Source organism: Thunnus thynnus, chromosome 11, assembly GCF_963924715.1.
Source record: "Thunnus thynnus chromosome 11, fThuThy2.1, whole genome shotgun sequence".
Lineage (NCBI taxonomy): Eukaryota > Metazoa > Chordata > Actinopteri > Scombriformes > Scombridae > Thunnus > Thunnus thynnus.
In genome coordinates this window covers 8,716,066-8,741,972 of record NC_089527.1, presented here as the reverse complement: position 1 = coordinate 8,741,972, position 25,907 = coordinate 8,716,066, and the positions used below count along the sequence as shown (strand labels likewise).

Genomic DNA, 25,907 nt, shown 5'->3' with positions numbered 1-25,907 from the left:
GAGCAATGCAGTTTTAAACAAGTTAATTACACAAGGTTTTTTTTTTTTTTTTTTTTAAATACGATGGATTAAACAGAAACTAAAAGAAAGCTTGACAGCTTTGACCTTTTGTTATATAATGTTTAAATAAATGTCAAAAGGCATAAAATGCAAATAATTCTGCATTTGCCAAATTGTCATCAGGAGTTACTGTAACACTGTTGCCAAGAGGCATGCTCAGCAAAGCAGAAAATTGAATGACTGAATCACACATCATCATGATGGCCATTTCATTTTTTTTCAGGATTGTGTTGAAATGTTCTCTTTTATTGTCTTCAAATGGTAATTAATGATGTAAAGGTGAATACTCGGTTTCTTTTTGTTTGTTTGTCTTTTAAATAAGTACTTACTGTATGACTAAAGCATATATTTAGAAGTCATATTGTGCTGAAAAGTTTAGATCAAGCCAATTCTCCCATTTACAGACAGTGTAGCATAGTATAGTTTAAATATTCTTAGTGACACTTTTATTTTTGAATATTTTGTAATTTCTCAAGACTTAGTTTTTTGTTTAGTTTAATTTAATTGATTCCCTGACTGGCAAAGTCCACCCTTACAGTGATAGCACAGTTGGAGTATCAGTTGGAGTATACAGTTGGAGTATCTCATCAAATATTTGATGAGATACTTCAGTCTCCAAATATTTGATTTTCCTGTAGTTCCATCATGGAAAAAAAGTTCAGTTTGTGAGCAAATATCTTCAAAACTAATGACATTCTCATCCGCCTTAAATCTGTTTGTCTGTTGGCATTCACTATATTTCAAAGCATTGTGTTCCATATGTCGTTGCATATGGTATATCTTTCTCTTTAAAAGTTCCCATTGTTGTGTGTGCTGGTGTAACGTTACTGGTTTGGTGGCAGACATTCACTGGCACTTTATGCGTCTGTGTTGGGTAGATGCACCAAGCTAATGTGTGTCGCCTTAAAAATGTAACTGGATGTGTCAGTGCATTGGAGATATTGATTAGCTTGTGTTGTGTGTGTTTCCTCTTACATATTTCTGACGCTGATAGAGATTGTTTACTGCAAAGACAACATGGATCAGTTTGAAGAAAGGCTCAGTGATATTCATATTTTACTATCTTGTAAAGCCATGCAGAGAGTACAGTCCTCTCATCCCAATTGTCGCTCTCCAAAAGTGAAGGAATTATGATATTTGACGATTTCATGGAAATGGTCTCCTCTTGAATGGACAGACAAATTTGTATTTTCTTATCATAGCCATATACAGTGAAATATTTCCCATAGTCGCTCCATACCACAAAGTGAATGAAATAATCTAAACATAATTAGTTTGAGGTACAGTACATAATGAATAGTAGTGAATCATGGCCTGATAATGCAAAATCAACATGTGAAATCTTCCATTGGCCTATAAATCAACTCCTACTCCAGGGACATCTGTAGCAGAGCCGCTGGAACTAGTTGCCAGAGAAGCATGAATCTGGCTTTAGTATGTTTGTGGTAGAATATCATGTTCATTCGTCTGATTGCAGTCAATCTTGGTTAAATATACAGTAGATACTCTCTGGAGCAATTTCCTGGCATCAACTTTTATTTAAAAGAGCGTATGAGCTTTAAAATGTGCATTAACTGTAACTATTCTGTGATTGCTGGCAAGTGTCCTTGGTACAGGCAGGGTAATATGATTGCTATAATAAATAAGACTAGGTCGAAACCTAGTATATGGCTGCAATGCAAGAGGGTTTTTAATTTTAAGTTTGTTTTAATGGAAGTTTATTTATTTGTATGGCATTTTTCCATATAGTAGTTGTAACTCAAAGTGCTGTACACATAAGAAAAACATTAAAAATACTGAAAATACATTGCACCAGATTTTGGGTGTAGACTATATGGTGCTGTTGTAAGAAGGGTTGAGTTAAGATGTAGACTATTTTTATATGTTTCATATAAAATTACTTACCTTATCCACAACCCGAAAAATAGTGTTAATGCAGTAACTATCAAGTAAATTATTAATGCTAAGTGTGAATGACTCCAATACAGTGTGTTTCATGTGTGTTAAGTTTGCATTTGTAAATGTGTTTGTTATATTGCTTTTATTTTATTTACATGAAAATAAAGGAAAAAATGAACATGAAAAGACACGAGATGCATGTAACATGCAGAAATTTACAGTAAGTTTTACTGGTGACAGCACACAGATTCTCTCTTCTCATGTAAATGTCACATGACAATCTCCTTCGGTAGGTAATCGTGGCACTGTTCTCACTTGAAGAAATATAAAAACCTAATAAAGTGATATATTCACAGTCCTAGAACGAAAATTACAACAGCTTGAAGAGGTACTGCACACGGGTTTTTGAGCTGTAAACAAAATTATATGACTGCACTGTGATGGAACACATCAGTGCTTATGTTAATATTGACATTGAAACCAAATTTATAAAAATCTGCATTTCATGGGTGAAAATGGCTCAACAGGCCAACTACTGTTTTAAATCAGTCCTGAACCTTGAAAGACCAATGCTGACGTAGAGTCGACCGTTTGGGATTTATCCACGTCATGAAATTTATAATAAAAAAGACTGTTAACACCCTAACGGCTACATACGGACAGTCCCCCACAAAGACACACACACACTGGAGAACCTCTCATAGCAGAGCCGCTAGCTCAGCTACAACAAAGGTACCACACAGAAACTTTTGCAAAGGGCCATGAATGAGCTTCGTTTGACTGTTAAAGCTCTAGCGGACTCTCTGTGTTTCCTGCGCGGAATCTGACAGCAGCTGCCCATGGCTGGTTAGTTCTGACTACCAGCTCTACATTGCTAATCATGCTACACTGAGCGGTGGTCAGTCAGTGTCCCCTTACTCAACCTGTCCCACACACTACATAGCCAAGAGGCCACGCCCCCTAACTGTTGTTGTCCTGTCCAGTCCTCTGCTGCATTTTTTAAAATATTCTCAGAGGGAGGGAGCTAGCAGTCATTGCTAACTCTGCCGTTGCTGCTTGCTGTTGGTTGGTGCGAAATGCATTCTGGGATACTTAGCTTCAGCCAGCTTCGGCCGACCAATGGTGTAACTTCATCACTCAGTCAGTGACAGCCTTTCACATGGGTAGGGTTGGCCCTGCTGTTGCGATCCAGCCAAAAATAACATACTCTACAGAGGCAGACTGCCTTCTGCTTCACATCAAGGGGAGATTACATTCTGTCTCATTTTTTTTCTCAAAGGATAACAATATTTTCATGTTTTATTGTAGATTATCCTTAATATGTAGAGAATAACCATTTTTAGACAACAACTTTTTTTGAAGGAAATTGTTTTCTATATCCTTTCCATTGGTGGCCTGTTGTTTTCATCTTTTTTTATTGGCTGGTAAGGAAAAAAAGCACTTGGTATAATGATCTAACATAATTGGGATTACTGTTTTCTGATATAGTTTGGTGTTTAAGCTGCTGAGTGGGCGTCTTCATTCGGAAAAGGTCAGCTACTTCATTAGCTGTGTAGTGGAGACCAGTAGTGCTGCTCAGAGTATGCAGTATTATAAAGTTAAAGATTCTTGATCATAAAAGGTTTGGGAACTGTTATATTAATTCACTCTATATGCAGAAGTGGAACTACATTTCCATCCTGATGACTGAACATAAGCTGTGACTGTTTTAACAAAGAAATCGCTTTGCCAATGTAGAACTTTTTAATACCCGGTTTCTTGTGTAGTAAGGGCATTCTTTCTGAAATGACCACAGTGACTAAAGAGACTATATTACATGTTCATATTTATATAACTTTTCATAGTTGTAGTTGTTTTAAGCACATATAAAATCGTACATTCGTATTTCATCAGATCATGTGTAATTAGATTTGGCCTATGTGTTTAATCCTATGATGACAAATCCGAATCAATGAGCGTATACTTCAAAAAACATTCCCTGACGCCCATAAAGGAATTCTTTCTGAATCTCCCAATTAGTGAGTCATGTTCTGAATAATGTGCTTAGTTGTGAATGAGTGAATACACTGTCAAGGTTGGATGTTTCTGAGGCATATATGAATCACTGCTTAAACTAAGATAATAGCGCTGGCTTGAGTTGAGCAGTCGCTGACTCAGTTACACTCACTGACAGGCAGAAGTACATTAAAAGCCCCTTGAATGGACACAGCTCAGCAGAGGGAACATGTGGAAATTGAGGTGAAAATGTTACTGCAGTAACAGTAGTGGTGTCTGTGTGCCAGTGAGAGGTTTGCAGAGTCACATGAAATGTCCAGCTGTTCTCTAAATTGCTTGTTTGTGAGTTGTGTGTGAGGTCCTGTTCAAGACATGTGATAGTGTAAGCCAGTGTGTGTGATATGGATTTCGATATCTTTTGAATTAGAAAAGGATAAAGACCCTTTTCTTCCATGCAACAAGCAGGACTTTTGAGAACTTAATGCACAGTTCAAACAAGGATGTTTTTGTGGTGCTGTATTCTGACAAATAGACCATGACAGTGGCTCTCTCTATATGCTCTCCTCTGTCTCGTGTTCCACTCAGATGTACATTGGCATTTATCCAGAACAAGGACACAGTAAACAACTGTACTTCAGTGTGAATGTAATGCTGCAGTGGTGAGATGCATTTCATGCCAGTGTGAGCCTACTCACTCTTTTTCTAAGTGAAGTGATGTTTATTTTGCATGCTACATTTCAACATTTCCCTTAAATTACTAAAAAACAACATTATTATGCCATTATAAAGAGAATTATTAAAAATTAAAGACCACTCCATTCAATCTCCTGGTTGGAAATTATTCTGATTTTGAGGGAAATAGAGTTTCCTTATTGAAAAAAACAAATTAAAAAGGTGCAAAATCCCTTCTGAGAGGTGTGAAGTGGTATTGTATGCACCTAACAAAGACTGCATATAAAATTGAATGTAGCAGGGCATGATGTCACCCACTGGTTTGCACTGGAGCCAGTTTGAAGCCCAGAGTTGCTGCTTACATTCAGTGCCATCTTATCCATTTGGAGCCAGGACCTTCCAAATAAGGAGTGTGGGGTGTTTCCTTTCACACTCTGGAAACACACCCTGCTACCTTAGACTGAAGCTAAAGCTAAGTTAGCGGGAACACCGAGTGATGCAGACTTCTGCTAAAATTAATTAACTAACACAGCAGGTATCGTTATCAAGTAACATTAAACTTACCAAATATTGCAACAATAGTCCAACTCAGTGCAAGTCAGAGAACGAACTGTCAATCACAGCTGTCAATTCTTCACAGCTGGTAGCAAGATATAAAGACTATTCCTCTTTAAATCTTATTAACAGAGCAATAATTTCCAATATGACCACCAGCACACTTATTAGAGGGCCCAAAGTTAGAGATTGAGACCAATCATCAACCAATCATTGAAAAAACGCATTGACTTAGTATTACATGAGAGAAGTTGACACGTTTTGAATGGGAGTCTATTAGAGCCAGGGTTTTTTTGGAACCAGCATCTTCAGACTGTCAGTGATATTGCACTTTAAGGGACTTGCACTTTGCTTCAACTTCAAGTCGTGGTTGTATATATTATATTATTATATATTATTATTATATATTCCATAATTTGTTGTTTTGATGATGGCTGTGGAAAGTGCTGTTTAACAAGTTGCTCCAGAATCACTTGGGTTGAGATCTGGCGTATATTTACATACAATGCGCGGTAACATTAATTTTTCACTGATCTGTGAATGAATATGTAATCAACAGTCATAATATGAGCATTATTGGGCTCTGTTTTTTGGTAGCTTCTAAAAGGCCAAGGGCAGCTAGAAAATAGCTCTCACAGGAGGTGGACAAATTCTCAGGTGAAAAAGTTAGAAATGCTTGTGTCTCATTTGAAAGTTAAACAAACTTGCTGTGTGGGAGCTTTCTTACATAACCAAGTGTTACACACAAACCTTTCATGTGGAAAAGCATGGCAGGCAGCTACTTTGGAAGTGTTTCCTCTCTGCTCTCTTCACCACTTAGGCATTTAGTTGAGACTCTCAGCTAAGCTAACTCAAATTGAGCAGCAGTAGGAATATGCTAAAATTATCTTGAATACCAGTGATATGAGCATCTAACAGGAAGGAATGCAAGCATCAAAGCCACTTTACTAAAGCCTGCAACATGTATTGCAACAAAACCTCTCTCTCTCTCTCTCTCTCTCTCTCTCTTCCTCTCTCTCTCTCTCTCACTTCCCCCTGTCCTCCTTTCCATTTCCATCTTCCAAAATCCCATTAGCAGCAACAGTACACAGTGTAATGGATGTACTGTATGGCAGCTCGACAGCGCCAATACTTGTTTCCCTTACTAGGGTGAAAAATTTCATGGAGCAGACATCTCTGGGGGAAAACTTGGTGGAAGATATCTTAATGTAACTGACACTCCACTCATCTTATTTCATTGTTAGTGTTGAGAAAACAATCTCACTACAAGGTCAATTTAGTAGCTGTTCTGGAACTTAAGATCATATAACATGATCTTCATCAGCAGATGGAGTTTGCCCAGTCGTCAAGAAATTGTAGATGTTGAATTCTTTTTTGTTTTTCTTCTCCTTGTTTTATTATAGGCACTTTGAGGACTATTACAAAGTAAAGTTACAAGTTGGTCTTTTAAGACTTAAACCTGAAGTCATTTATTTTTTGGCCACACCTGCTTTTACATCTAGCAGACACAAAGCAACAGTAGTATTTATTTGACGTCATGTTTCTAGTCACATAATGAATGTTAGTCCAATATTCACTCTCCTTTTAGCTCTGTGTTGGTCTCCACCAGCTTCTGAGAAAGATATTTGGTTCTGTAGTTGCTATATGCTCCACTGTGTTCACCAGCTGGTCACTTACTTTGTCTGCTGTTTGGTGCTGAGCAACTAGTTTACAGAGCAGTGGGTTTATCTGAGCTTCATCTCTGAACAGCTCCCTGTTGCATCTGGAAATTATGCAGACAAGAGTAAAATTGCAAGCTGTAAAAACCTAAACCAATGAGCTAAAATATATTAAAATGCTCTAAAGGGCCTAGGGAATTTGCACAGTGAGGTGATAATGCTCTGTGGGTTTGTCACTATGTGATGCCTTTCACATAACACTTAGTCATTTGATCAATTTTTAATAAAAAAAAATATTGATCCAAGCTGCTTTATGGATTCTTTAAACTCAGTTTATAAACTAACATTGATGAGAATTCTTTTTAGTGCTCAAAACAATAGAAATTTGAATATTCAATTCTATTCAAATGTATTTGTATAGGAACATGTCGTACAAAAGCAGTTCAAAGTGCTTTATAAAAAAATAAAAAAATAAAACATCAAAAGTTTGCAAATAAACAGAAACATCCATACATACATACACATAAAAACACATATACATACACACATACTGTACAAATACGGTGTGTTCATTTAAGAAAATGCTTGAGTGAGGAAGGAAGGTCTTTAGTTTTTTCCTCCAACAGTGTTGGAGGAAGTCTAAGTTCAGCAGGCAAACTGTTCCATTCTTTAGGTGCATAAATACTGAATGCCATCTCACCAGACTTTGAAAGCGCTCTAGGCACATGGAGGAGATTTCCACCTTGTGACCAGAGAGATCTTCTGGGTTTATAAACTGACAGCATGTCTGAGATGTATTGTGGAGCCAGACCAGCAAGTGCTTTGTAAACCAAAAGGAGGATTTTGAATTGTATTCTGACAAACAAAAATTGTATTCTGAAAAACAGGTAACCACTGTAGGTTCTGGAGGACTGGTGTTATATGGTTTGATCTTTTTAACCTGGATAGAACTCATGCAACTGAGTTATGGATAAATTGTAATCTACAGAGAATTGTAATAATTCAGCCTGCTCATGACAAATGCATGCATGAGTTTCTCTGAGTCAGATTGGGAAAGAAAGCCTCTGATTCTGGAAATGTTTCTGAGTTGGAGAAAGGCAACCCTGGTGATGTCGTTGATATGATCCTTAAAGCTGAGTTCATCATCTATGTTTACTCCTAGGTTTTTAACCTGGTTTTTATATTTAGTGATCTGGACTCCAGGTACTCACAGACCAGATGTCTCTGGGCTTTAGCGCCTACAACCAAATCTCTGCTTTCTCCTGTTTCAGCTGAAGGTGAAGCTGAAGTTTGCTGCCATTCAGTGGTTGATTTCTTCCAAGCAGCTGACTAGAAAGTTTATGGGTTGGAAGTCACCAGTGGATAGTGAGATGAGAAGCTGCGTGTCATCGGCATAATTACGGTAGCTGATGTTATGTTTGCTGATAATGTAACCGAGGGGAAGCATATCGAGCTTGAATAGAAGAGGACCCAGGATGGAGCCCTGCAGGACCCTGCACACTAATTTGTGTCTGTTGGAGTGGAAGTCCCCAAGTGTGACAATGAAATCTCGATTATGCAGGTAGGATTCAAACCAATGGAGAACCGTGCCAGACAGACCCACCCAGGTTCATAGCCTTTCCAGAAGAATCCCATGATCCATGGTGTCAAATGCAGAGCTTAGGTCTAGGAGTATTAGGACTGAGGTTTTTTTATTGTCGTTGTTGATCCTCATGTTATAACAACTTTTACAGAAAAAGAGCAGTTTCTGTGCTATGAGACATGCAGAAGCCAGACTGGAATTTATTATAAATATTATTATCTGTACGATAGCAGTATAGTTGCTGATATACAACCTTCTCAATGATCTTATTCAGGAAGGTGGGGTTGGAGATTGGCCTGTAGTTGCTAAGCGTGTTTGGGTCCAGGTTGTTGTTTTTTTAGAAGTGGTCTAAACTGGCAGCAGTTTTCATGCAAGGGGAAAGATACCAGTCTGAAGAGAACAGTTTACTACTGACAAGATGTCATCTGTTAAAAAATTAAAAACAGATTTTAAAAAGGATGCTGGAAGTGGATCGAGGGGGCTGGTAGAGGCCTTAAGATGATTTATAGCATCAGTGAGATCTCTGGAGTCTACAGTGGAGAAATGCTCGAGACCGTTAGCACACAGTAGGTGGAGGTATGTCATAGCAGTGAAGATTGTATTTGGGATATTGCACCTGATGTTTTTTTTTTGTTGTTGTTGTTAAAAAAATGATGCAAATTCATTGCATTTGGTGGTTGAGAAAGTAACAGAAGAAACAGCAGGCAAGAGGCTAATGAGTTTATCAATAGTTGAGAAAAAGGCTTTTGGATCGTTTTTGTGGGTGTCAATAAGACTTGAGAAGAATTCTTTTCTGGCTTGTTTCAAGCTTCTGTTGTAGTTCCTGAGGGTGTTTTTGAAAATATCCCAGTCAACGTGCAGTTTTGATTTTCTCCACCTCCTCTCGGCCTTTCGTCTCTTTTGAGCTGCTTTATGATCTCAGCATTTCTCTACGGGGCTTTACATTTGCTAGAGATTTCTTTTAGATCTTAGTGGTGCAGCATTATTGATACTGTCTAACAGAAGAGAATTACAGCGATTGGCATGGTCATCACAACTTCTACTCTCAGATAAAGGCAACCAGGATGACTTTGCACAGAGAAAGTGAGTTTGAAAAGACTAACGTGATGTTTCACAGAACTACCGTTTCTTGACATGTCACCTGGTGATGGTTCGGTTAGCAGAAAACACAGTAATGGTCCAACAGTGCAACATCATTGACAGTGCTTACTCTGACTGATATCAATACCCATAGAAATGACAAGTATGTGTCTGTGCTGATGACTTGGCTCCTTAATATGTTGGGTCAAGTCAAACAACTCTAATAACGCATTAAAATAGACTGTGGAGAACGCTGTGGAATTATCGATGTGAATGTTGAAATCACCAGAAATAATTACTTTGGTGTAGTCAATACAGATATTTTATAGCAGATCTGCAAAATCACTCATGAATTCAGAGTTGTATTTAGGTGGTCGGTACATTATCAGAAACAGGAATGACATGTCACACTGTAGATTGACAGTAAGACATTCAAAGCTCTGGTACTTTTCAAGTGAGACCTAAAGACAGGTTAGAGAATCAGAGGAAATAGCTGCTACTCCCCCACCACATTTGCCCTGCCTTGCAGCGTGCAGAAATTGGGGGATGATGCCTCACACAGTGTGAAGAAATTATTTGTATCTAGCCATGTTTCAGTAATAAAAAGAGCATCAAGGTCATTATCCTCAATAAGTGTGCTGACCATAAATGACTTATTGGTCAGGGAACAGACATTCAATAAAGCAAAATTAAGAGCATATGAGGTAGGCCTGGGGTGTGATGTAGTATGATTGAGAATGATGGGGATAAGGTTATGAAAATTAGCTTTAGAAATAGCTCTGTTTATGGTAATTGACCTATCAGAAATGCTAACAGGAATAGAAGTGGGAGAACAGGAAAGCTATTTAAACTAGATTGATCTGCGCTGTTACAGTGAGTGGGATCATATGTACAGGCAGAACTGTCCACCGCTAGTTTGTTGTTTTGGTGACGTCATTTACTGTTGGACAAGGGGACACGTGTGATGAAGACTGTACAGGATGTTGTTTGTCAGCATGTGTGACCCTCTTGCACTGAGGTGCAGACCGTCGTCTTTTGCCAAAAAAAAAAAAAAAGAAGTTTGTCACAATTCCATAAGAAGTTGTCAATATAGCCCACGTCGTACTTGGCACAGATTGAGGACAACCAAGTGTGAATACTCAGCAGCCTACTGAAGCACTCTGCCATGGCGAGACACAGGAGTGGGACCAGAAATTAAGACCTGACCAGTGTGGGATGTACGAATAACATTAAAAAGATTAACAAAGATTGCCAACATGAGATGTCATTTGTTCCAGCATGAATGATAAGTCACTTCACAGTAGGGTGCCTTTTAAGGATAGATGGCACCTTTTGTGCCATCTATCTATTAGCCAGAAACATCTGCATCTGCAGTTCCATGTCGACTGGGTGCCAAATGATCAAGTGATATAAGCAAAAGGTTCCAGAGGAGATACTAAATGGACCCTGTAATGACCTTGTTTTCTTAACTGCTGTTTCCAAGGTCAAGAATGAACTTTGAACCTCACTTTGATAATGTTTTTTGTACAATGAAAATCGGACAATGAAGAGCATTTTTCTAGTTTTCTCAACAAAAAAAAAATCTAATTTTCTCAAAAGAGAAAATGTAATGGTTGATTTACATATTTCATGTGATGTCAGTTGTTTGCTAGGGTAGCCAGAAGTGTTGACACCCTTTTCTAGTGGCCCCCATGACTTCTGTGGTATTCCTTTTTGGGACAGATTGCTCTTTGTCAGTAGTATCCACAAAGCTATGTTACAGCCACTTTTTCTAGCCAGTACTGAACTGGAATCCAAAGGGGTTTGGGAGACTTTAGCTCACCTCTACAGTAGTTAACAAGGAAGATAAGTATTTATACATTTCTATCCATATTTAAAATCTTTATATACATGAAACACCTGCAGGATCCTGCTTTATGTGTACTAAACCAAGCAGCCACCAGTTTCATGTGCCCTCATTAACCTTCTTGGATGCTGCTGAGGCCAAGAGGCCAGACGTTAGTCTGCTGTCATTCCAAACAATAAACAGGAGGCCTGCTGAGTTGCCAGTTTCATGCTAAGTGGCAGCACTGAGGGATATAGACAAACAGGATTTGATACCCTATAGCCCTCTCGTGGAAAACCATCTTGTAATTGATGCTATAAAAAGTGCACGCATTACACACAATATTATATCACAGAGGTTTAGTTGTGTGACATCTTACAGCCCATTATTGACTTTTTCCAGTGCAACATCTGTCAGATGAAAAAGCAAATTTACACTTGTTTCATTCAAGTTAACCCCAGTCTTTATTACCTTCATGTCATTGACAGATAAGGAAGTTCTGATTTAGAAGTCAATAACAGGAAGAGATCTCAGCGGTAAAATGCCAATGAAAGCTTATTAGCACAGGATGATGCCACTTTTCTATCACATCAAGGGCTCAACCTGCATCAGGAGGAGCAGTTAAGCATTAGCTTAGTGAAGCAAAACAAACCAAGGAGTCTATTTTGCCCAAAGGAGCTATGGAGTTGAGCTAAGGCAAGTGCTAACATAGCATTTTTAAACCTCCAGGAAATAATTAAATGGGGAAGCAGGAGAAGCTTTAATTGACACAATTATAAAATGTTGATGACAAGTTTAATTACTATTTTGTGAGACTGCAGTGCCTGAGCTCTAACAGATGACATGTGCCATATGTTTGGCTGATGGTTCAAGTAGTACACTCAGACCAAAAGCTGAATGAGAGCCAGTATAATTGCATTAAATGTATTATAAAACAGGTGCTTTGCAGAAATCCATCATGATGACATTAATGCACCATAATGTATGTAGAGTTTAACATGTGGCACAACAGGATCTCACATAGTACAGGTGAAGTCATCAATATGCCACTCAGTCTCTGCATACAAAAAAAAAATCTATGCCTTGTCATTGCTAATTTGTTGCAAATTCTGTCTGAATTCAAAGTAAGTACTTTAAGTAACGATAATCTAATCTGTTATTGATCACTGTAGGAAGATCTTTTTGCTTGCTTTCCTCTAGGGAGGTCAGAGGTCAAGATAAGCTGTAGGGCAGCACTCCAATAGAGATTCAAGATCTTTTTCAAGGACGTTTTTTTTTTTTTGTCTAGCGCCAACATTTTTTTTTTAAATATAAGTTTACTGCAATATCTGCATTTGTCAACTATATTTAAGGCTAGATAACAATTGCAGTTATATAAAATATGGTTACGGTATTATGGTTAAGTCTATTTTTAAAACAATACTGACATGCCCATATATAGTACATTAAAAGGGTTTTTGGTTGCTGTAATTGTTCCTTGTGTCCATATACTGGCCGTAAAAATAGATCCCTTCCTAAAGCTATAAAGTGATGATGGAAAAAATTCACAGTCCTTGTTCTGTGGAAAATGCATTCAGTTCAGCTGAAGATAATATGATACTTCAGCAGTCTGAGTTAGACAAGTCAAGTGGGTATCTTTCAAAGTTGCAATGTTTAGTGTGAAATTCCTTCTTTGTATATGCTTCCAAGGCCAGCGCTACTTGAAAAATAAAATAAAAGGACTAACTTTGGAAAATACTCATTTAATTGGTTTATATCAGACTGCAGAAGTTAAGACATGCTACCTTTAAACCTACCACCTTCTTACTTTCCACATTGGGACTAAACATTGCCATTGGACATAAAAACTAATGATTATCAACCTGTTAATTATTTTCTTGATTATTTGATTAAACCTTTGGTCCATGAGATTTTCAAAAATATTTTATAATATTTTCATTATAATATCTCAAAGCCCAAGCTGAAATATTCATGTGTCTTGTTTTGTCCAACCAGTAATCCAAAATCCAAAAGTATTCAATTTAATATCTAAACAAACAAATATTATCATTTGAAAAGCTGAGACAGTTCAAAAAGAAAACCGGTTGCAGATCATTCTTCTACGTTTCGGCTCTAGATGTAAAACATAACATGCAAAATTATCTATAATTGTATGTATGTATGTATGGACCTAATTTCTAGGAATACTGAGCTGTAGCTCGAGAGCTATTTGGTCAGTAAAAGTTCTGCTGAATCCTGCTTTCCACTAACCCCTGAAGTCAGTAGATTTAAAACCCATGTGTTCTGCTGAATTGAAAATGTACTTGTCAAGTTATACTTTGATGGAACATAATTCCAAACATGGCAACTTGCAGTATATCACCCCAGACAGACACTGTAGCCTTGGAAGCTGCAAATAAAAGATTTTCAGTAAAAAATCAGATTTAGATGTGAGTAAATAAACATATAACCTGTCTCTCGTTGCTGTGTGTGATTTGAAGTTCTCCTTCTTCTTCTTCTTCCTCCTAACTTTCAAGCCTTATTTAAGCAGATAGTGATGTGTGTGTGTGTGTGTGTCTGTGTGTGTGTGTGTGTACAGTAGCCTATCTATGCGATGCAGTATAGCCTCTGGTGTAAGCAGCACAGTAAGGTTAATAACATTTCCACCAGAGAGTTTCTCCTCAATCCTCCTCACTGCTTCTCTCATCCTTTAATCAATTGCTCCAAATCTAAAAAAAAAAACACCTCAATCATCTATTGTCCATGGATTTAACCATCCTTACTTTTCTCCCTCATTTGCTCTTCAGAGCTTCTCACAAAATAAAATTGTGTTGTATCTCATTTGTGACCCTTCATTTGACAAACAAGCGAGCAGAAAACTACCCTTGTGCCCGTCTCCCTTGTCATTTTGTTCTATTTTCTATTGCGAGTCGTTCTCTCCTCAAACCTCTGCCCTTGTACAGATACGAAAGGTTTTTATTGATCTCCCATGAACCCCTCCTGACTTTAGCCTGATCCCTCAAACTAAGCCTTTTCATGAAACACTGCACATTTAGTGTCCCACATGTTCCAAGGTCACTGTAATTCTGCCGATTCAAAAACAGTAGAAAGGCAGCAAAGAGCAGTGTTGAAGATTTTTTTCTAACATTAAATACGTTTTCGACAAATTTATGTTGGTAATAAAACGCTTTTTATTAGTGTTTTATTCTTTCTGTAAATAATAAAAAATAATATAAAGCCTATGTAGTAGGCTATTGGCTAATACGTCATGTCACACTGGACCAGACCTGCTGTGAACCATTAAAAGTCCGGAAAAACTAAGCAGGGACCACTGAAGGACAAAGAAAGGTAAAGTTGTGTGAAAAACAACAGGTTGTGCATTGCTGCTCTTTTGTGTTGTGTGTTCTGTGCTGAGCACTGAGCTCCAGTAAAGTAACTTTTTAATGGAATTTTACATTTTGTTTCAGTTTGTTTCTTTCGGCTGTAGTCTCCCTCCCTCTGTGTGTGTCCAAAAAAAAAAAAAAAAAACCACAGCCACATATTTTACAGCTATTTCAGATGCAGGTTCTTCTGCTGCAGTGGTCAGCCTGTCGTGATAAATCAGATGCAGAGGCTATTTGTATGAATGTCCATTCCCTCCCACAGTATTTTGCACCTCTAAAGAGGAACACCTTGAAATACATATTTCATGAGACCAAACACATAATTTTGGTCTCTTTCATTTTAGTGTGGTCTGCAAGTAAATAAGAACTTTAAGGACCACACTGAGCGGTTCTTAAAATTCCCCTCCATGCATGTTTTAAGATGTATATAAAACATTCTACCTTGAATAATAATTTGTGTATCTAGAAAAGAAAGTTCAATTATTGATTTAAAATCCTTAAAATGACAACTACTTTTCTCCTCCTTTAATAACCAACCATTGTCGGTGCATGAGCACTGGAGGCTTCACATTTCAACACTTATGTAAATTGAATAACGGACGAGGATTGGCTCCAAACTAGTTGTGATGTCACAAAATGCTTGTATGTACACGCTTTAAACTCAGATTTTACTGTGAGCACAGAGAAACTGTCCACTTTCAGCAGATGAATGTGAAAACAGCCTTCTAGTGTCAAACTCTGCACAGTGAAACTCACACATCCAACATTTTTGAGTCGAGAGGGACTTAAAATAAATAAGACCATACTGAGGTTTGACTGTTTAGTGCCTAAAAAAAAGGGCTGCATGGCTTGATTATTGCATCTAACGTCTAGATAGGTTGTCAAGTTTTATTTAATTATTTTTATCTGAATAAAACACCAGATTTCTGTGCTAATCTTATTCATCCTTAATAAGACAATAACAATGAACGTTAACAAAGTTGAAAAAAAAAACACTTCAGCAAGAGCTCTTTCAAGTGCCAAGCATCTATACAAATACCTTTTTAAAAAAAATAGTTACACATAACTGCTTCATTAAAATGACTGAATTACCATCTTATTAAGAATAATAATAAAGAAAAAATCAGACAAAACAGAATTTCAAACTACCTATCAAAAAATGTACCCTAGTTATGGAGACAGACTCACCACACTTCTGATTACATTCATATATCTCCCCTTGACACCGCTGACCATTTGCCGCACTGACCTCCAAGAATCAACACACTTGAGACGCATTTCTGTCCCGGCAGTAAAGTATTTTATTGAATGAAAGCTCATGTCATTAAAGTGTCAATAGAGGCACAGCTTGCTGGTCAGACTTTATGTGTTCTATCGCCGCTGTGGCTCCGGATACTCTACACCTCTTCTTATAAGCCCTTTCCACATGGGTATTCATATGGAGCTGAGATATTATCCCCCCTTTCAGTCCTCTGAGACCCTGCCTCTGGTCTCTGGCCCTGGTCATTTTAGCAGATTGCTTTATGCTGTGGCTCAAGTTACACATTGTCTGTTCTCCAAAGTGCTCATCAGTATCTCTTTCACAGCCATATTGCCAAACAATTCACTAAGCTCAATGTGTTTGAGGGAAGTTTACGCAGATTTAGTGGGAAAAATCACAGAGAAGGAATAGCTGACTCACAAACGCATTGTCAACTGGCAGCAGAGTGGCTTCTCACAGTTGCATGTGAAAGGTCCACAGTTGGAGGCGTTATTAGTGATATACTGCAGCAGTAATGGGAAGATGCATCGTGCTACAGGCATCAAGGCATCCTCCATCTCACTATCGTCCTCTTTTCTGTTTACCTGCACTTTTTATCTTTTTAAATCTGAATCTCACTTCCTGCACCATCTTTAGAGAAATCTTCATCTGTCCCTTCTGACACACACAAACACTCACAAGCAGATATTCACATAGGCCTAAACATGCGCTCACATATGCAGACACACATGCTTACTCAGCTAATGTCTGTGGCTGTGTGAGCTTCTGGTTAATAACTATGTTTGTTTTCCTCCACAGATGCCGGCTCAGGATCAGGAGACGATGGTAAGATTACTCATCTCCTCCTCCTCCTCCTCCTCCTCCTCCTCCATTGCTGTAACGCCACATGCAGTGCTCTTTAATGTGTTTCTCTGTACTCGTCATCACCCACTGAAACCATGTTTCATTGTAGGGTAGCACAGTCATGCAACCCAGCAGCATATGAGCACACATGTGAACTATAAGCCCAGATAAATCCAGTTTACTTCAAGAAATTTAAGCTTCATATAAACATAATGGACACTGCACATGAGAATAATTTAAATGGAGTAGTTTTCGTAACTCATCGTTACTACTCATGAGGTTGCTACTTTTTATTTGATGGCATTTATACCCCTTATTGTTTTCTTTAAAGCTGCTGATCAATATTTCCTTATTAAAAATTGATCACATGTGACTACATATGTGAAAGGGCTTACTCGTAATGATGAGCCCACAGATAATTATCACCCGACTTTACTGTTTTGGTTCACTCTCACCACTCTCGTCGGTGCCATTACCAGACGCAGCAGGCAGCTGTTTGCACCAAACAGCAGACAGACAGTTAGCAACTCGCTGGTGAACATAGCGGAGCATTTAGCAGCTAAAGAGCCAGATAGACTGTTTGCCTGCACATTGGCCAGAACAAGGTGATAATAAATGTTAATGTTATGTTTACAGCTTGTGTCTTCTGCCTCCAGTTGCCATTTACTTTACCCACACACAAGAAACACACATCAGTCTTTTGGGGCTGAACATTAACCAATATATCCATATCAATACATGTTTTATTGCTTTTATCATTTTCTTTCAAAGTTATTTCCATTTTTGCATGGTAATGTGTCAGGGAATGTTTACCAAGTAATGAAAAAATTCATGTTGAAGTGGCCTTGATTGCTTCATGAAGGTGTTTACTTGCATGCATTTTCCATCTCAAGCAATTCTTTAGTCTTTGAAAGGTGATTTTCGCAGAAGATTTGGAAATTACAAAGTGGTCACTATTCACAAAACAGTGTGCACAAACTTTTGTGTGCACAGTTATACAATTTGTAGTTGAGGTTTTGGACTAAAAAAAGCAAAATATTACCACGGCGCTTAATAATTTCAAATCTCAAACTGATTAATTTATCTAAGGTTTGTTTATTGTACAGCTGGGAACCCCAAAATACAAATCCACTTATAAAGTACATATGCACTGCACTGAAAAGGCCTAATTTCAAAAAAGATGTGCAAGTGAAATTAGTGTAACATTGCAGTTAATAAGTGTTGCAGTCGTAAGAAGATTCAGGCTAGGAGGGGGTGATAAGTGTGTGAGACTTTATTATAATAAGATGGAGCAGAGCTCAGAGCTGTCAGTTGCTTTATTAATAACTTTTTTGTGAGTAACTAATCATGTAAAACCTCCCGCTGGTTAATAATGTGTCATTCAACTAAGGCTCTGATTTGCTGGCTAATTTACTAAAAAGATCCAGCTCTAACATGTGCGTAACAGTCCGCAGTCAGTAGTCAAGCCCATCTGTCAGTGCATGTTTGTACACGTGCACATATTTACTCTAGCCCATCTCTGTCTGTTCTCCTGTCTGTTTACCCATACGGTTCCTTCATTAACTCTCACTGGACATATATGAGACAGAGATTGGAAAAGAGATTAGTCCCCCAAAAAAGATGGCGGACAGACGAATGAATAAGCGGAAATGAAACTGGTGCTAGGTCAACCAGAGAGAGAGAGAGAGAGAGAGAGAGAGAGAGGGAGAGAGAGGGAGAGAAGTATGGAGGATATGGACAAAGAAATGGCCTGAGGAAAGTCGCAAAATAGACGACAAAACTGAGGAAACAGAAGAGAGAGAGAGAGAGATGGAGAGATGGAGGAGGAGAAGGGGGGCAGACAGCGATAAGAAACGAGAATGAGGAGCAATATGAAACATACATTTTCATATACAGTATGTCCTCTGACCACAGTATAGGGAACATTTGTTATTATTTATCTAATTATCCAAGACACAGCAGACTCAGAAGCATACCATGAACTTGAATTGTGTGTTCACATGTGGAATGTAAAAAAAAACTGTTCCTCAGCAGTGCTTTGTTTCTTTCCCTTTTATTGCATCTGGTAATGTCGTACATGTGTATTGGATCTAATTCTTTCAGCATTTTATTGCAAGACAACAGCATAACTTCCCTGTAATTGTAGAGAAACAAAGCATTCGCAGGGTCTCTCTTGAATGAATCACTCGGTGCCTTACGAGGGAATGAAAAGATGAAGGAAGAGCGTGATATGTACTGATTTAGCAAAAAGATACATTCTTTGTTCATAAAATAAATAAATAAACAAAATACATTCTTTCTGAAAATTATAACAACAAAATATAGCTGCGAGCGACGATGATCGGGATCCAAGCAGATTGGGAGCATTTGGATGCTTGTTTCTTATTTAATTGTTAATGAAATGTGGTTTTCATGAATGCAAGCTGAAACGATGAGACACAGTCAGCCCAAGAACTTTAAGATTTAAGACCAGGTGAAATAAGGCAAAGCAGGGTTTGAACCCTCAACCTTTGGATTGAGAAACAAACTCTCAATCCAAATCACTGAGTTACTGGCAAAGTCAGTGTTGAGTTCATGTATGCATGAACAAAAAATATGAAAGCGTGTAATTCCACAAAGTTTTTGACATACAGGAGGCATTATGTATTGAATGAATTTTACAGTTCAGGTTAATTGTATACTTTTAGCACAATTTGATGTACTTATTTTAAAATGGAGATTTATGGAGTATTTCTTAAATACACATAATTGTCTGTATTCATTCATGTGGTCATTTGAAATTGATGTACATGTATCTCTATTTATTTGTGAATTTATTCAGTTGTTTATTCAGTTTTAACATTCCTGAGATACAGGCTAAAACATAAAGGACTTTGCTTGTAGTGCCATTTTCTCCAAGATTTTGTACCAATTTTCATGCCGACCGGACATTCAGAGTGGAAATTACAAGCTGCTGAATTTTGATTGGCTTCTGGCGGCCACATTTATGAGGTTATCAAAGCAATATTTTGAGACAAGTTAGCAGATGTCATTATGAGCCATTATAGCAAATTTGAGCTGTTGGTGAAAAATTGAATGAAAAACAATTTTTAGTTATAGTGCCTCTTAGTGGTCTATTTGTACAAAAATTTGGGATTGTCCACAGAATATCATAAAGACCTAACGTTAAGTTTGGTGAAATTTAGACAATGTGAGATACAAGACATCTACTGTACTTAACTATTTTGATAAAAATTTATTGGCTTGTATAATCGAAAAAGACTGACATATCAATATTTCTTTAACAACTGAAGATCACTGATGACTGCACATGATCCTGATTGAGTTTTAGGATGACTGGCCCAGCAGTTTCTGACAAGAAATTGAAAGTAAAATTTTGAGAAAATTGAGAAAAGTGCAAAATTTTTAGAGCAGAAGACCAGTAGAGAAAAGATTCAGATGAGTTGAGAAATCAAAATGAGACGTTTTCGAGATAATTGCGAAAATGTAAACTTGATTATTACAACACCACCTTGAGGTCATTGAGTGTCATTTTATGTGCCTGAGTAGTGGTTGGGATTTGCAGCCCACCCTCCAATTGGTGTTTCTAGGTCTTATGGTTTTTGCTGCATGAACACTTTTAGCAGAGAAAAATGAGTTTAAGAATAACAAGAACAAAAATAATAGGGTTCCAGCCCCTAAAGATAGCCTTGCATGAACTCTCATACCTGCAATTGACGGTTCGCTAAACCCCTCTCTCAAACAATGAGTGTCCAATCATACCTTAGCAAATCAGCAGTCAGTTGACTTAAAAAATGCTCCATGCTAGCCAACAGTAGACTCTAGCATTGCAAGCTACAGGTCAACCCTGCGACACACATGCTTCAACAAACTTCTCTTCTTATTAGCAGATTTATGCACAAAATTAAGTGTAGCTGCAAAAACATGATACACTATCAATACCTTATACTTATTTACCTGACATCATATGTATTTAACTTTTTATGGTTATGTTTAGACACTGGCAGCACTCGGTTAAGGTTAGGGAAAAAGGGTATTGGTTTGGTACAGAAAAAAAAGTCAGCAATGACTTGAAACACAACATGTTTATTAACATTTAACCAAAATCACAATTTTTTCACTAACCTTAACAAAAGTGCTTTTGTTTCTGCATCTTGTACGCCCTCCATCCACCACAACCTCCAACCTCCAACCTCCATATAAATGTAGCACTTAATTCATTCGAAAACATTTTTTTTAATTTTTTTAATGCCATGTTCATAATTTAGTGCAACAGCACATTACTACACTTAAAATAATTGCCATAAAATTACTGTATCATCATAAAGAAACAAGAGTGACACAGTAGAACCAGCGAAAAATGGACAATCAGACAGGGAAAGGCTGAGGAGCCATTAAAATAGACTGCCGTCCTCTAAAAACAAATGAGAAAGGTTCTCTGAATAGCCCCGTGAACGCTCATTATGAATGTTGACCTTTGGAGACCTCTGGGTGGTTCAAAGTAGAAGCTTGAGAACTATCCTTATTCTCAAACTGTCAGATAAATTTGACAAATCGATCATTCAGGGGGAAAAGAGACAATTAAGAAAAAAATAGCTCAGGGGCAGAGGGTATTTCTGCAGTAGAGGAGTGAGAGGGGAAAGAGGAGGGCAAGGACAGGAGGAGGAGAAACACAAACACACCCTATAAAGATAGAATCATAGCGGAGGTCAAAATAGATGGAGAGATACAGTAGAACAGACGGAAGGGAAGGAGGAAGGGAGCTGGCAGAGGTGGAGGAAGTGGAGAACTGCTGGTGTTTTATGAGCAGGAGAGAAGGTTAAAGAAAGTGGTTGTAAAAAGCAGGTCGGAATCCTATTCAGGAGACCAGCAATCGAGAGCCATTCTGGTTAAAATCAAATGTATTTTAATGACCAATGATAAATCTATACACATAAAGCTTCGGTCAGCTTGGTGGTTGCCAGTTTTATCAGTTATGTGTGAATGTGTGTGTGCAAGCTTGCATGGATGCACACATGTGTGCATTCATGCTTGTGAGAGTGTCTGCTCTTGTGTGTTTGTGGTTTCTTTCATCTGATAAGTAAGAACACAAGTCAACTGTGCAGGGAAATGCCCTTAGGACATGAGTCTGGTCACATGGACCCTTTAGTCAGAATCAGACATTTGTCCAAATCAAATTGTACAGTGGGCAAATTGAATTGCACTCACATGATCATGAAAGAACAAAGGAAGACCAAAGCCTTAAACCTAGAAGATGTTTGTGGGTCTCAGCAATCTCTGTCCAAGTGTATTTTTGAAGTCTTTGGCCACTCCAGCAGCTCTGTGAAACTGTAGTGCTCATTGTAAAGAAAAGGAAACTAAGATAGATAAAAGCTGTGGTTTTGATCTTAAGCAGTTATAATGAAGTAACTGTAATAATTGGCCAGAAGGTGGTATCAGAATAAAGGTGTTCAGTGACCTATATCAGATGGGTTTATCCTGTTGTGAGCATGAAAGTGTAAAGAGGAAAAGTCAGGGGATCATCAGAATCATTAGGGTACAACATCTGGGCATCATGAATGTCGGAACAAAATTTAATATCAGTCTAACCAATAGTTGGCAAGACATTTCAGTCTGGACCAAAGTGGTGAACTGATCGACCAACAGACTGACAACACCATCTCTACAGCTGATAATCTTTACATGGAGTCGATCACTTAATATCTCTAAAATATCTTTCTATAAAGAATCCAAACTGTTACAGAGGATGTATCATGTACATTTTCCAAATGGGATATAATATTCATTATTATGTTTTAATTAGTGTATAATCCCATGAAAATAAGAATCATTGTGTTTTTGTTATCTTAGAATGAGCCCTTCATGTCTACATAGCCCAGAACAGACAAACCAAACACAGCGTAGGTTGTATCCCCCCCAATCTGCAACCTCACCATTAGATGCAACTAATCCTACACACTGGTCCTTTAAGGTCCCCCTCCCAATGAGCCCACTCTGTTCTGATTGGCCAGCTGCCCCTCGGCAGACTTCCAGCTGTTCCGGAAGCTTTTTCTGTTTTTTTACTTGAAATGGAGACTTTTCACGTAGCCTGACACTGATCCGAAAGATGTGAGAGGACAATATGAACAACCCGTGGAACAACCTTAGCAACAAAGGCTACAGAAGGTACAGCTGTTTGTGGGCATGCACAAACAATCTGATGTCATCATGAAGTAGAAATAACTTTGCAAACAAAGTATTGAGAGCTCATTGAAGTCTGGGCTTTTGACTTGCAGAGAGCTTTTTTACATACGTTCACCCGAAGTTTTGGAACAGTTTTGTTTAACATAGACATCCCACATCAAAATTGTATAAAAATAACAAAAACCATGATATGTCCCATGTAAAGTTTGCCAACCAGCAATAAGTAATTAGATTAGATTTACTATCCTTTTAAAATATCCAAATGCATTTTTAAGTCTGTGCTTTCATTGTGGCTTTTCCAATTCAATTATATTCAATATAATATTGAATATTACATCAATGTAATAATATCTACTTTTTGAAAATCCTCTAGAAGACCTAATATAGTCTCAAATAGAACCAGCCAGCAGGACATTACTGCCTCAAGCCCCGAAGTCAGAGGTTTAAACTCTGTCATACTCTGTGGGTTGCTGATATTAAAGTGACCTAATTTCACTATAGTTTCGAAGGATAACTCTTATCTAAATTAAGTCCTTTTTCAAGGTCAAATAGTGTCCCGTAACTTATCAGAGCCATTTTTTTTCTGTTTGAATGGTAAAAAAACAAAAAAAAACACTCTATTATGAGTCCTTAGTGGCAGGGAGAGAGCACAGGGGCTGTCTGCAGTCTAATTACCAGTATTTATTGGGCATTCTTCTGAGTGCCTCTCTCTGTCTTTTCAGTTACCTGAGTCCCTTTGTGTCTCTCTCTAATTATTTGCTGTGGTCCATTTAGGCTGAGATTTTTTTAAGCACTAGTCAAAAACAATATAATCACTATCCTTTCATTCCATCAGTGTTGAAAATAGAACAGAATCTCTATAGCGGTATCAGATTTCTATATGTATATACTGTATGTATGTGTTTATTAGTATGTCTCTGCCCTGTCTCCACTATTTATTTTACATTTACTTCTCTAAATGTCGACTAATGAAAAGATAAAACACTGTGCTTGGTTTAATTGAAATACAATAGCGTGATTGGGGTAATTAATCTAATGATCAGACCCCTAACACTATGGATTTGCAAGCACTTCATTAATTTGAATTAATTAACTATGGTGCAATTATGAATTCAATTTCACTTAATCTCCCTTGGTCAGTATACAGCAATGCGGGAAAATTATTATATGTAGTAGCACTCCACACTTAATTTTTTTTTTTATTGACTCTCCAAATAATGTGGAGCAAGATAATCAGAATTCATAGGAGAAGTCTTAAAGTAGCTGCAGTATACTCCAGTATCAGACTTAACATTAAAACATAATGAAGAAAAATCTCTGCTTAACTTATATTGTCCCCATCTCAATCTTTCTGGCATTTAGGGAATTGAAGTTGAAGCACATGGCCATAAAATGACTCCATTTGCATGGTCTGACTTTGAAAACTATTAGAACTTAGAATAGAATAGAATAGAATAGAATAGTGAGCAGGGGTAAAATAGAGGTAAAATAGCTTGCCTGCAGTTCCCCTGGAAATTTTTTATCCGTCCATTCCTGCTTCAACAGCCTACACGAGGCTGCTGCCCCAGTCACACTGCTATTGCTATGGTAACCAAGTTACAGGTTTAGGGAAGTGAGTAATCTAATCTTCCCACTTTGTGGCATAGCGATAAGGTTCACCACAGCCAGCCCACCCGTGTGTGTGTGTGTGTGTGTTTATGTGTGTCCTATTTGGTCATTCTGTGCTGCATGTCTTACTCACACACACACACACACACACACACACAAAACCTATCTAGCCAATATGTTCCACCCTAATAGGCAGGTGAAAGCCGAAGGGCAGATAGGCTTCCAGCCTTGTTGAGAAGTCTGAACCTTACTGAAGTTGACATTCAGCACCAATATCCTCAAGATTAAAGGAGAGCTCCGCTGTTTTTATTGGAGAGGTTTGGAGAGTTTTGACTCTAAATGCAGGAGTTTGACTTCTTTTCAACTATTTCTGCAATGTGAAGTCATCATTGAAATATTGAGCTGAATGTCAAATGACCATCCTCTGACTGACGGGTCATATCTCTGTTGACCAAGTCCCCGGGAACAGCGTAGCAATTATGTCATGTGGAATTGCGGGTCACATAATGGTCTCGGTCCAAAAAATACTTTATCCCATACATCTTCACAAAAGATAAAACAATGAAGACATTTTTCTGAGAATTACACCAATCCAATTACTTTTTTTGTCATTAAATTTTAGCCTTGTTAATTTCACCATTAAAGTGTGCAGGGAAGGACTATGATGTACAAGTGTTATGGGCTTAAAAATGTGAAAGCCTGAAGAACTCTTTCAGTATATATGCAGGGCGAGCAACTATTAAAGCAACGAATGGGGCACCATCTTGTAACACATCATCCATCTCTCTTAGCTTATTCATGCTGTTAACTTGACACCATTTAGCAATTGTGGTGTAGAGTGTTTCTTTTGATTTTTCAAGACACCAGTTATCACACGTTTTGTTCTTGGGTCATCTCACAGCATCAGATTTCCCAGTATCGCTATGTTTATATTGAACAATTCCACATCACATGCTTTACATCCAATATCAACATTCAGTGCCAATGCAGGAAGTAGTGTTGCCCTTTATGTGTGTGGAGGTTAATGTGGTGGATGGGCGTGAGGAACATCTACTGTTTATGCAGAACACCAGAGTTTGTGTCTGCTTCTACAGTCTTTCCCTAACCTAGACTAAGTGTTTTACTGGACTAACCTTAATCATAGTTTATCTGCCATAACCATGATCTTTCTATAACCTTAAATATGTATATATTGTAGAAATAAATATATTGGGTTTTGGGGTTTGGCATTAGATTGTGTTTCTGTTGGTTGTTGCACTCTTGTCTAACAGCAGTCTTTCTTGTTGCAGTCGGACTAGTGGTTATATATATACATAAATATCTT

The 25,907-nt window shown here is 37.9% G+C and overlaps 1 protein-coding gene across 2 annotated transcripts in view; it reads left to right on the top strand.

Annotated features, from left to right (window-relative positions):
• tmeff2a (transmembrane protein with EGF-like and two follistatin-like domains 2a) overlaps nucleotides 1-25,907 on the top strand; it is a 122,979-nt gene that overhangs the window by 47,553 nt on the left and 49,519 nt on the right. For both annotated transcript variants that reach the window (XM_067603085.1, XM_067603084.1), the window contains exon 4: nucleotides 16,748-16,774. In XM_067603085.1, coding sequence (XP_067459186.1) covers nucleotides 16,748-16,774 — 27 coding nt within the window. The remainder of the gene's footprint in view (nucleotides 1-16,747; nucleotides 16,775-25,907) is intronic.